Source organism: Sminthopsis crassicaudata, chromosome 2, assembly GCF_048593235.1.
Source record: "Sminthopsis crassicaudata isolate SCR6 chromosome 2, ASM4859323v1, whole genome shotgun sequence".
NCBI classification, from domain to species: Eukaryota; Metazoa; Chordata; class Mammalia; order Dasyuromorphia; family Dasyuridae; genus Sminthopsis; species Sminthopsis crassicaudata.
In genome coordinates, this window is record NC_133618.1 from 110,182,359 (window position 1) to 110,195,855 (window position 13,497).

Genomic DNA, 13,497 nt, shown 5'->3' on the forward strand with positions numbered 1-13,497 from the left:
TTGTTTTGTTGTTTTGTTTTGGGTTGTTTTTTTTTTTTTTTATGCTTTCACAGAAAAGACACATAGAATGAGAAGGAAACTTTCTCCCCCTCTGCTCCTGTTCTTGAAGTGAATACATATTTGTGTTTCCAATAAAAGGCCATTTTTACATTAACTATCTGTAACAGCAGGAGATAGAAAAACTAACACAATCCCCACATCATACACAGGATGATCTTCATATCACGTGGCCCAATTCTCAAAACTATTATTTATAAAAGGCTACTAGGAAAATGAACAATGCATCTTTTATGTGTCACCAAAAGGGTAACATCTGAAGAACTTTTGGATCGCCTACATTTTAGCATTTTTCCCCCTTTCCCAAAGTAAATTTAGCAGCCATACAGGCCACTGTGTTTAATTAAGCTTTCAAAAGTCTTCTGACAATGCCAACAATTGTAAGACACTTCTGCAGCTCAATCATGCAATCACTGTGACAGTTCTATTTACAATTTGTCTTAGAAAGAGTTTCTCTGACATTGTACTTTGACAAAACACCCAAGCTGCAGGTTCACAACCTTTCTCTGTTTTATTTACAAATACAGCTTGTATGTAGGACTCACAGGCTCATGACCAGGAGCCTTTGGATAGTAGCCTCACAAATTGATAACTGGTTTGCCAGAATTATTTTTTTGATAAGGACTGGTAGATATTTCAGAGGGAAAATATTCATTAGATTTGTGATAGTAGATTCAACTGGAATTTTCAATAACAGAATACTATATTGGCTGGTTGTTTTTCAGATTCAATACAAACTACTTTATATGTGTCAATAATTTCCATCCAGAACCAAATAAGGAACAATGAAGATAGAGATAATAGGCCACTGTAATTTAGGGTCTCATTTATAATTATACCATAAATGCACAGATACATCTCTCAGCTCAGTTTGAGCTAGAAAAAATTCAAAAAGGTACAAAAGAAAGACTTTTTTTTTCATTTTGTGAATTCCAAAAAATATAAGCATTTAATATTTGTTTTACCTTTTAAATAATAAGCTCTTTTATTTTATTTTATTTGGGGATTATTACTATTTCCCACTGGATAAAGATATGGGATTCATATTTCTTTGCATAGATTTGATTTGTGCTATGTTAAGCAATTTTTAAAAAAATTCACAGGTACAAATATATGGCCATTAATAAATAGAAAATGATATAATAGTCCAATTGGATGCCTATAGCCAGTCTCCTTTTACCTCATTCCTCCCTCTTCACAAAACTATCCCCAGATTATAGATTTTTCTATACTCAACAAATTCCAAACCCCAAATCTGACACCATGGGACTGTAAATATTTTTTAGCCTTTTCAATAAGTGAACAGCAGTTTTATATTCAGTGATCTCTAGGTACTTTAGTTAATATTTCCCTCCATTGTAAAATATGACACTGAAAAACAAACCCTTCTAGACCTAGCTCAAATTCAAAGCTGCTGGTACCTGGTGGTAAATATTTGGCATGCCTATTGATGAAAACTGCCTCAACAGGCCTACTCAACATAGCATTAATTTTCTGTTCAATTTCTGACATTTCTGCTATGATAATAGGTCAATACAACAAATTTTTAAATAATTACTCAATGCATTTGAGAAAATTCAATTTAACAATATATAATATATTTATGAATTAACACATATACATTTATATGCTAGTGTTACGCTCATCCATTTATCTGACAACTACAATCATTCTCCCTAGAAAACATTTATTTTGAAAGACTCCTGCACAGTTAAAATGTGTATCATTTTGCTGCAGGTTTAAATCGACTTTGCCTTATTCTAAGCCCCAAGCTTTATTTTCTTCAGTAAGACAGTCTTTTAGTCTTATAGTTCAGCTTACTATCTATAAAATAGCACACAGCATTCACTTGTATCCAAATTCAACTTAGAACACTAATAAAACCCACTTAGCTGACTACCTTTTTATGTGATTACCAAACACATTCTTCCAGCAATTTGTCAGGTTCCTTTCCTAATAAGAAAGTATTGCTTTTCCTCTTTATTCAAATGGCATATTTAAATATCATGTGAATGATTACTAGGATCCATTCTTTCCTGATCATGAAATGAAAAGAAGCTACGATATCATATGCTTTAGAGAAATGTATTTGAAAATGTATAACTATCTTCCCAAACTTTGCTTCAGGGGCACCCCACGTACCTAGAGCCATATTGTCCTCAATGGACTGGAATGCTAATTTCACCATAGGATACTACTCATTCATTAATCTCAGTTATTAGAAGCCATGATTCTAGCTACTGACAACTGCTTTGAGATCTTCCCAAACTGTTTATGTTCAGTGATGCCAGGGTAGGGAAAGGTGATTAAATACAAAGAAAAGAATCACAGACTTGCAAATTATCAGTGCATGAAAGCTTTATCTCCACTTGGATCATCTCAATTATGTATCTATATATTATCTAAGATATTGTCTCTACTTATGAAATCTATTAGCATTAGACTGATTTTTTTTAAACATCATCTATAAAAATGTAAACATCTAACACTTTTTCCTCCCTCTCTATCTACTGCATAGATATTATAACTTATCTTTAGCAATAATGATAATAATAACTTAGTAGAACCTTAATGACAATCACCAAAATAAAAACCACAAAAAACTTTTGTCTCATTATTCACAATCCCATTTCTCAGATCACACATATACCAGTACAATTCTCAACTACAGCACTTTCTCCTAGTTCCTGTATCATTCCTTCACAAACACAATCCTAGAATTTTAGAGCTGGGTCTGAATCTGAACAACTTATTTGGGACCATGGTGAGGAGTGTGGTTTTAATTCTTGCTTGACAGATACTGTGTTTTGTCTTTTAAACAGAGCAGTTCAATATGTAAATACGATGTTACATCACGCAAGTGTTACTCCATATTTGGTGATTTAGCATGGCTTTGGATCTCCAAAGACTACAAATCCCTTTCCACTAGCTCCTGCTTCATTAATCATGCCTTACACTTCTGTTCATTTTCTTTCAAATCACAGACAGCACATGGAAATGGTCACTGCCACGTACTATGCTAAGGAAAAAAAAAAAAAAAAAACTACTTTAACCTACATGTCACATAAGTGGGATGAAACAAACAAAACAAAACAAAAACACCCAACTTTCCAAATCCAGCTTTACTGGTAGCAGAGCCTTCATTTAACTGAAAGGGGAGGGGGGAACCCGAATGTTATTACTGTGAGCATTATAAAAAAAAGAAAAAAAATACAAATGCCAAGTTTGATTTTAATGATTAGATTCCAGGGGGGAAGAGAGAAATATGACATTTAATCCCCTAAGGCCCACTGAACTATTATGGTTCAACTCTGTGGCCAAACCAAGTCAGAGAGACAAGCTCCAGTGTTTCAAATGATTACATGCACTGCCTTCTCTCAAACAGCTAGCCCTTCTCTTCCCTTTGCCTATGGGGAAAGATGGAGGGGAAGGCTCTATTGGTGGAAATTACATTTCTATCTTTCTAGATCATCCAGTCACTTGGTTTATATGTTAAACTACTGGAGTTCCATAAAAGTGTTTTAAGGAGCATCTTAAAAGATTAGAAATCTACCCATAAGGGGGCTCCTTTCTCACCTAGATGAGGAAATTTAATCTATCTTATATTTAATTCCCTTTTCCTCTCTCAACTCCTTAGAAACGCAACATATCCAGGTGCCTTGTAGTTAAAATTAGCTAAAGAAAAGGGCACTACTGAATCTATACATGTAATTTTTTTATGGAATTTTTATATCATATTAGAACAGTGGAACTCTGGGCTGGACATTTGTAAGGGTGACATGTGGTTGTGTAAACCACAAACAAAATCAAGATACATCTGTCAAAACCACATCAGAGACAAGAGAGAGTACAGAGAAGCATTTATCATTTAGCTGAGGAGGCAGGCTGCAGAGAGCAGCCTTTCCTGTCAAACCAACCTTTTGAAATTTCCAACATGCCCTTAAACTTTTCGAATAAGCATGTCTGTGCGCTTCAGAAAGTGCCCTCTCTACTATGGCCTGGCCAGTGGAAAATGGCATCTTAAAGTCAAGGTCGCGGTGTCATCCCTGCCACCGGGCTGTGTTTAATTACAGCCCCATACTGCTGACAGCCAATATGGATCCAAGGGTAGCCCCGGAGCTCTGTTAACTCTTTCCCTACCCCTCCAACCATTCTGCCAAACCATCTCCAGTTTAGAAAAGCTTAGTATTAGTCTCTCCCCTTGGGTATTCTTACAAAGGATTTTAAAGCACTAAGAGCATTGGGTGACCCATAAAAGCCCATGTGATTATTTTATCCTAAACATGATATCAAAATGGAAAATGGTGGACACTAGAAATTGGGCTTGGTATATCAAGAACAAGACAGGAACCATCCCTTACAAAATGAATAAAAAAGGGGAGAGGGAGGAATGGGAATCCGAGCAGACCCAGAGAGCAGGAAGGGGTAGGTGGTGTGTACGTGTGTGTGTTCTATATCATACTTGTTGGTATGGAAGATATTTATTTTTCTGCCTTCTGAATGTTAGCAACAGAATCGACATTACAAGGCTACTGTGGACAGTTACATGGAGAGATACACAAAACACTCCACCACTCCTTAGTGCTTAGTTATAGCCCCTACTGCAGATAGAAAGAAAACATGCAAACAGCTTTTCTCCTTGCTTCTGATTTACCTGCTATATGTTCCTGTTTGGGGCAAATTCCTCTAGATGACGTTGATAAACAATCGTCATCTTCTGGCGTGACCTGGATGCCAACCTCCACAGGATTGGACGCCTTTTTCATCTCGACTGGTGAAGGTGAGGGTGGCTTATCCACAGCTTTCTCTAAGCAGAGACTGCCATTGCATTGTTTCCGTTTGTGCTCAATAAAAATGAGAATGTCCCCCAATGGGAAGTTCATCTGGCATTGCCCACAGGTGAGAAGGTCATGGTCCCCTTCTGGCGCTCCCAACGTGCCGTGGTCTGGTTCATCATCCGTAAGAATGGCTTCAAGAGGTTCGGCTGCAGTTTGGAAAACATAAAACACAGGTATTAGAAAACAGAAGAAAAGGGGAGGAAATCAATTCTTCTAAATCTAACCCCTCTGCATTATGTTAATAGGTTTTAAAAGAAAAAAAAAAGATAGCATATAAAATTTATGAGAATGTTGATATCCACAAGAAAAGGAATTTATCGAAGAGGCCGCTCCTCATATTTTTAAGGAAACTGCCTAACATGCAGGACTACACAAAACATGCAGTACAAACTTGCCTGGTTTAGAAGTTTAAATCAAATGAATTTTTAAATGAATGGTTAATGTGGTGGGGTAAGAATTACTTAGCATCCACAAAAAAAAAAAAAAAAAAAAAAAAAAAAAAAAAAAAAAAAAGAATATAGTAACATTGTTGTAGATAAAAAGTAAATGTGTTTCTTTCCCCCTAAATCAGTGATTTGATTTCTAAACTTCCCAAGTATAAAATTGCTTAGTCCATAGTAACACACACCTTTGTGTGAATGAAAGCAAACACACCTAATTATATCTAGCTAGATACATTTCCATAAAATGTAAGTCCGGTAACTCAAATAGCAAAAAGTGCTACATTTACAAGGTGGTCTTAAGAAAGATAACATTTACCTGCAAAATCATCTAAATAAATAATCATAATACAGCACAATTCACACTGCCAGGTCCTCATTTTAAACTATGCCACAATTTTTTTTAAGCAAATTCACTGGTAATTCTTCTTAGACACATTAGCTAAATAGGATACTTTTGACTACTTAAGGAAATAAGCCAACTAGTCTTTTTCCCCCCTTCCATTCTGAAGAAAGGATTGCCTAAAATATTCTAAACGTGTTTGTGCTTGGTGGCCCTCATGATAGAAAAATCAGTATGGTCAACTGAATGCCACATTTCATAACAACGCTGAGAAGTCCTTTCTTTAAACTTGAAATACTTCTAATGTTGTCCAAGTTGACTAATTTTCTGAATGAGCTCCAAAATGCTTCATTATGGAGCTATTTCTGCACACAATCACCAGTGGATGGTATAACAAGGTAGGCATGAAAGACATGCTTACTGTTCACCTCCCCCCCCCTTTTAAACTTTGCCCTGAAATATCTTGGCACCTAGTAGAATAGCTTCTATCATTTTAACCTTGCAAGGGGTAGAAAGGGTTGCTATGTTTCTGCTCATGAAACACAATGCTTACTTTACAACAAAAACAAACTGCATTACAAAATGCAAAACCCATCCCAAACACTGTCAGTTAATGAAAGGGAGCAGAATATGTACAACTCTCAAACAGTTAATCAGTCTGACCTTCTTTAGCAAGCTGCCAATTTCACATTTAATGAACTTAAAGCCACAGAGAATCAAAAAATAGATTTTAATTTGACTGTAGAATATTGGAACAGATTTTGATAAAGTGCAAAAATCCAGTGAACTCAGGTTAAATTTATTTCAACCCTACCTAGACTGAATATTGAGGGGGAAGATCTGGAGTAGCTCCCAGATGTGCTGGGTAAAATAATATTGAGAGAGCACTACCTAAGTGCACCTGAGCTCCAAGTAGGACACAGTGATAGATTCCATAATTTCAAGCCTCCAGTCCTACTCCTAATTTAACATAAGGTCAACCACAGGAATATGAAGGTTATATTACTGTTAATAAAGACAACAATTTTAGCATTCAAGTTTCTTTTCTCAACTTACAGACGAAAATGTAAACACACAATAGACTTGTTTTAGAACAGAAAAATAAACACATAAGGGCTTTTTTGTAGTGTAACTTTCTGTTATTTTATTTGAGAACAGTTGTTTGCATTTTGAAAAAAGTGATTTAATTCAATAGGAAAATCATTCTTCAAGATTCTTCCGGTCTAAATAAAGGAATTATTATTTTAATATAGATAAATGTATCTTTTTGTTAAGTATTAATTGCAAGTTATAAACTCTAAAACCAGAAGAAAAAAAAACACTAAAATATTTACATATTAAAATCAGCAGTACCTGGAATCTTGGCCAAAAATATTCCATTCAAGATTTTTTTTTTTTTAATTCCCAGGCCCTGATTGACTTCTGAAATTGGAGATTCTATTTGGCAGTAAAGTAAAATATTCTTCTAGATTTCAAATAGTTATAAGTAATACTACACAAAACCAGACTTGGTTAAAGTCTTCTAAATGTAGTGACTGAGCTGATTTACAATCAAAACCAGGAAATGAAGTGGTAATTCAGAGGTTGCTGATTACACCTCCACATTTCACCTAATTAATTTTATAGGAGGCAAAGTTCTTGAAAATAACAAGATGATCAAATGTACAGATATAAAACCTGTAACCTCAACATTTTCTATGCTCTTAACGTAAATTATTGCTAATTAACAAGAATTATATCCTAATGTATGAAATACGTTTAACACCGTGTTCCTTGCAAAACATTTGACTATAGATATACAGAGAAACAGCAAAACGTGTTTGTATTATTGCTGTTATTATTAAAAAATCAGACAGAATGTTGCACAAAGGAAATAGGAAAATACGATTCTCTGGGTTTAGCCACTGATTTGCATTGACATCTTTTCTCAGTGGCAATCAACATTTCCTTTCTGGGCATCAGATAATTTCTCTGTATTTTAATGCAAATTTCTCTTCCCTTAAAAACATTCCTAATCTCAGCCATTTTACGCCCTCCCCCCCCCACTCCATTTTCCTACCCTCCTTCACCCTACCCCACCCCCATAAACTTGGATCTGAAGAGGGGGAGGGAGTTCTGGATGAGCTCTGAAGAGATAGCAAGAAATAAAATTAACAACCAATTCTCCCTTCACGTGAAATGAGAAGTGGAAAGTAAAATGTTTCAGTATTCATATAGCAAGACAGACAAGAGATATCTAAATGCCCCTACAATTAATTCAGCCTGTATCTCCCTTCCCTTTCATTTGAGAAGAGTAAAAAGAGAAGAAAAGAAAAATAGGGAAATGAAGAGGGAAGCTGAGGGGGGATGAGAGAGGCGGAAGAGTGGGGGAGGGGAAAAGCAGAGGACTGGTGGTTGGAAAGGGGGGGGGGGAGACATGCCTTCTTCAAGTTTGCTTTCCAAGTGCATCTCTGATTGTCAGGGTAAGGGAGGGGGGAGGGAAACGGAGGCTGGAAATATTGGTTTTTAAAAGAAAGGTAAAGTCCAAGAAAGAAAGGCAAAAGAAAAGGAGGCAGACTGAGGTAGGGGACAGAAGGGGCTAAAGGTGGGCAAAATGGAAGAGGGGACAGCTGGAGAGGCACTCTACGTTAAGTGAAGTTGGAGGGGTAACTGACTGTCTGCTAGGCACAATGCGAGCAGCGTGCAAAGCGGCAGGCACCGGAGCAGCGCTCGCTGCGAACACGTGCAAATGCTTCTCCGTCTCTTGAATATATATAATATACGTATATATATATGTATACATATACATATACATATACTCTAACTTCCTCCCCTTGCCTCAAGTCACGAAAAAAATTATATTTACATCATACACGCTCACTCACACTTCTTTTACTGATCCGCTTTGGGGGAGCTTTGCAATGAATTTCCTTCTGCAATTTGGTGCGTGTGCGCGCGCGTTGGTAGTCTGGTTATTCATTATTAATCACGCTGGTGGCATTACTGTTGTGATGATGATGACTATTACTATTGTTGTTATGATCCCCAGGCTGGGAGGTAGGAACTCGGGGGAGGAGGGTATGCATTCGAAGTGGGGAGCGTATGCATCTCTTACAACAGCAGCGGCAGGGCCAGGCAAGGCGAGCTCCCCGGCCGGGAGAGTGTATGTTCCCAGCCAGGGGACTGAGAGAAGGAGATGGAGAAATCTAGCTAGACCCCAAGTGCAAACTTGCCAAACCCGGGTACTCTTTCGGAGGAAATCGTTCCGTTGCTTTCAGCCTTAGGGAGGAAAGCAGAGGAAAAGCGTGCTTTCTAAAGCTAGGTTTTTTCCCCCTTTCCTCTCTCCTACCATCTCCACTTAAAAAAAAAAAAAAATTCTACCCTCTACTGTGTAATGCTTATATTTTTTTTATCTATACCTCTCTCTATGCGTAATTTGCAAAGATTCTAATAAAAATCGTCTTATTTTTGAAAGCCAAAATTAAGAACAAAGAAATAAGAGGGAAAAGGGAGAGGGGAATTTTCCGGTTCGAAGCCGCACGCTCTCCCCCTCCCTCCCCCCAACATATACATCCATCCCTCCCCCGCCAAGGAAAACGTTGAGAATTCAAGGGAGGGGTGGGGGGGCAGGGTTGGGGGAAGGCGGGTTGGTAGTGGTCAGGTTCAAGTTCGCTGAGCTTTCTTGATCTTGCTCTGCCTCCTAGCGACCGAATAGAACATTCAGGTTTAGTTGGGGGGGATACAGCTGGGGGTCGGGATAGTCGCTAGCTCCCCACATCTATCCCCCTTTATTGTCCCCATATATTTAGAAAAAAGTTAACATAAGAGAAAATCCCCTGTACCCTCATAACTGACTGCTCAACCCCTGTAACATGCACGATGATGGGAAGGGGTGGGGGTGGAAGACTGATAGGAAAAAGGGTGATGCTGTTTGAAAACTCAACTGGGAGGTTAGTCTGGGAAACAAGAGGCTACCCTCCGACGAAAACCTCACCTTCATTTTTCATCCCAACCTCATCATTTAAATATATATACATATATGTTTGTGTGTATTTTTATATACACATATATGTATATATATATATATATATATATATATATATATATATATATATTGCTCTTTAAAAAAAAAAAAAAAAAAAAAAAGCTACCCACCCGCCTTGGGTACCTGAAAGTATAGTAACTTCAAATCGCTGCGCACCCGGTCTGTTCGGTATCCGGCGTGGCTAGGGGATAGTGGGGGATGGGAATGGGGGAACGAAGGAGGGAGGGATACAAGGGGGTGGGGAAAGGGAGGGATCCTGCAACAATGTTTGGGGTGGGGGTGGGTAGAGAGAAGGCAAAGGATCTTCAAAAGTGTGACAAGTTACTGAGCCAATCTCCCTTTTAAAAAAGACATCTAGAATAGGTAGTCATTAACGTTAATAAACAATTTTTAAATGATTGGGGGGGGGGGTGGTATTAAGACTGGCTTTTCTACTCGTTATACTTTTTCTCTAACAGTCAAACTTTGCCCCAGGCCAAGACAAGCGCCTGGGCTGTAGTTTCAGCCAAATATAGCTATTCTGACCACTACACACACACACACACACACACACACACACACACACACACACACACACACACACACCATCTACTTCCCTTCCTATCCCCTAACCCAAGACTATTCAGGGTAGAGGGAGAAAGTAGACAACCGGAATATATGGGAGAATTATCCCGGAGTCCTGTAGATCTAAAGCACTGCACAAGCCTCAGTGCAAACTTGTTCTTAGGAATCAAACGTATCCCCCTTCTTCCCCGCCCCCCACTTTGTCTTTGAGGTGCCGGGGAGTTTTATAGTTACAAAGCAAAGTAGACGGAAAGCTCATTTTGAAAGCTCATCCTATTTATTCCAACAGAAGAAAGGGGGGGGGGGGACTAAAAAGGGTGCAGGGAGGGGGAAGAAAGTGGAAGTGTGCATTGTTCCTCCTTGTTTTGCAAAATAATTTTAAAATCTACTTTTTCCAAAGGCGAATGATGGATGCTATAAATTCCAATCATTTATATGTGTTGGGGGGGAGGGGAGTTAGAGAAGGTAAGAGACTTAAGTTGTTGCTTTTTCCTACTCTGATTCCAGGGCATCTGATTTTATGCTACTTTTCATACTGTTATTGTTTGAGCTGGGGTTGGGAAAAGAAAGAAACTGGACCTGCTGCTGCTTTTTCTCCTTTTCGGTCTGGTTTGGTTAGCTTGGGTCCTGTATCTGTTTGTTGGCAGGAGGCTCCCGCACACGCGGTGCTTGTAAACATTCAGACACGAGATTTTTCCCAATCAAAATCCACTTCCACTTTTTTTGAAAATCTTCCAAAAAATAGTAAGAGGAGGGAATTCCTCGCTCCCTCTCTGTGCAGCCTGCAGACTAAGTTTGCAAGAGAAGGGGTTTAGGGGCTTGTGGTTGGTTTGTTGTTTGGTTTGATTTTTTTTTTTTTTTTTTTTGCCCCTTGTACTCAGTGCGTGCGTATTTTTTCTCTCTCTTTTTTTGGAGGGGGGGGGAGAAGGAGAGCGGACTGTACGTTGGAAAATCTCGGTTTAGACTAGAGCTACTGAGGTTTTCAGCTTCTCTGTTTTTGGTAAGAAAAATAAAAATCATCTTGCAATTTGCCAAGCGCGTTTTCTGTCTTTTGCGGGACGAGGAACGGAGGGGGCGGGGAAGGGGAAGGGGCACGTTATTTGACCCTAGAGAAAGAAAAGCACCAAAAAGCTAAGCAAGCACGAGCTGCGGCTGCATAGGCAGCGGCGGCCGCGGCGGCGGCGGCCGCGGCGGCCGCGGCGGCCGCGGCGATGGTAGCGGCAGCGGCAGCAGCAACCCAAGCCAACCAGTCCAGGCAGCAGAGCCACATCTCCCCCACCCTCCCTTCCCCCAGCCCTCCCCCTCCCCCTTGCCCCTGCTGCCCTTTAGCGGCAGCAGCGGCGGCGGCGGCTGAGGAGGAGGACGAGGAGGAGGAGGAGGAGGAGGGAGGGATAGAAGGAGGGAGAGAGCGAGGCACAAAAGACAGCGGGACAGACACCCACCTCGGAGCGGAAACAAAAGGAGGCAAGGACCGGCCACTTTTACCCGCACGTTGCAAACGCAAACCCTTCGTCTCCCTCTCACCGCCCCTCTCCTCCACGTCTTTCTTTTTCTCTACAAGGCTTATGGGGAGGAGGGGAGGGGGGAAGTTCCCCCCTCCCTAAAAGTCCCACTTTTCCATTCATTAGCATTATTGTTATTACTTTCTCTCTGGTCCACACTTGACCATGGGAGCCGGCGTCCGATGTCCAGTCTCACCTCTTTCTTCCCAGGATTTTTTTTTTTTTTAAGCCTTTGACTTTTTTTTTTTTTTCTTTCCGGCGGTTGGAGAAAGAAATCCCTCGCCCCTTCTCCTGTTCCCCCGGGTTGTCTGGGAGTTACTCTCATTATTATCATTAATTATTTTGCAAATAAGGGGGGGGGTAAGAATCATAGCGTTTCTTTTTCGCTAAGAGAAATAAAGGAAAAGAAGGAGAAAAGAGAGCAGGGGGAAGGAAAACAACGAAAAGAAAGCTGCACGCTTCTCCAAAAGTGCAAATACGGTTACGGTTTGAGGTGCTATGGGTTTCCCCCTTTTAATTTCTTTACCCCTCACTTAAATGTTTTCTTTTTTTCTCTTTCTCAAAAATAAAATGAAACGCATGCACACGCACCCTTCCTTTCCCATCTTCTCTTTTGCACTCCATCACTATCATCATCATCATCATCATCATCATCATCATCATCATCATCATCATCATTATTATTATTATTATTATTATTATTTATTATTATTATTATTATTATTGGGTTACTTACGAGAGAATTCCCGTTTGCTTAAGTGCTGGGGCTTGCCTTGCTTGCGGCGAGACATGGTGGGTTGTGGAGTAGGAGGCGGCGGCGGCGGCGGCTGGTGAACTACAGCTCGGTTCACATCGGGAGAGCCGGGTTAGAAAGAAGGAGACTCCAGAGAAAATATCTTCATCAGTGCCTTTTGACATCCAAAATAAATTAGAAATAATACAAAGATGGCGCAGGGAAGATGAATTGTGGGAGAGCCGTCATGGCTTTTTTTTTTTGGGCAAAAAAAAAAAAGAGAGAGAGAGAGAGGAGAGATAGAGGGAGAGAGAGAGGGAGAGAGAGAGAGGGAGAGAGAGAGAGATGAAAAAAATGGCAAAAGCCCCCCTGAGCTGCAAGTTCAAGTGCGGACGTGACGTCCCTGCGAACTTGAACGTCAGGAGCCTGGATGGACAGAGACATACAAAACATGGGCAGGGCGAGCAGGAGAGAAGGGGAGGAGGGAAGGGTAGGCTAACACCAATGGACACACATCAGGGGCTGGACATGAAAAAGAGACCAGGACAAGCCAATGGACAGTGCTGGGAGGGGGAGGTGGGGGGGGCTCTCCAGACGCCAGACACAAGCTGCCTAATGGGGGGGTGGGAAGGGAGGAGGTAGTGCTGAGAGGGGGGCAGGGGAGGCGCAGGGGCATTGAGCTCACAAGTGGCCGCAGCCGAGTACAGGAGGAGACGGCATGGCCAGGAGGAAAGAAAAGAAAGGGGGAGGGGGAAGGGAGAGGTGAGTGTGTTTGGGGGGAGGGGAACGTCCTCCCCGTGTCTCAGCCACCCTCTAAAATGAAAGGTTAAAACAAGAGATAGAAGTGCTTAAATAATAAGCTAAAGATGTACGTAGAAAGGGACGAAGGAAACTCACAGAGGAGCAAAAAAAAAAAAAAAAAAAAAGGCGGGAGGGGGGGACCAGGTAGACACCCCCCTCCTTACACACACCCACTTCCCCCCTCCCCAGCTAGCC

The 13,497-nt window shown here is 40.4% G+C and overlaps 1 protein-coding gene and 1 long non-coding RNA gene across 11 annotated transcripts in view; one reads left to right on the top strand and one right to left on the bottom strand.

The window, feature by feature from the left end:
* BCL11A (BCL11 transcription factor A) overlaps window positions 1-13,497 on the bottom strand; it is a 123,030-nt gene that overhangs the window by 108,705 nt on the left and 828 nt on the right. For 2 of the 10 annotated variants that reach the window (XM_074286995.1, XM_074286987.1), the window contains exons 1-2: window positions 12,505-13,382; window positions 4,712-5,041 (exon numbers count right to left, since the gene is read on the bottom strand). In XM_074286995.1, coding sequence (XP_074143096.1) covers window positions 4,712-5,041; window positions 12,505-12,559 — 385 coding nt within the window. In that variant the 5' untranslated portion in view covers window positions 12,560-13,382. Of the gene's footprint in view, window positions 1-4,711; window positions 5,042-9,825; window positions 11,101-11,708; window positions 12,436-12,504; window positions 13,383-13,497 lie in introns of those variants that run through there. The other 8 variants (XM_074286985.1, XM_074286990.1, XM_074286994.1 and 5 more) reach the window with 8 other exon arrangements.
* LOC141554738 (uncharacterized) overlaps window positions 13,416-13,497 on the top strand; it is a 77,569-nt gene continuing 77,487 nt past the window's right edge. Inside the window, exon 1 of the long non-coding RNA XR_012485935.1 lies at window positions 13,416-13,497. This exon is cut by the window's right edge and continues 802 nt beyond it. This is a non-coding gene — a long non-coding RNA (uncharacterized LOC141554738).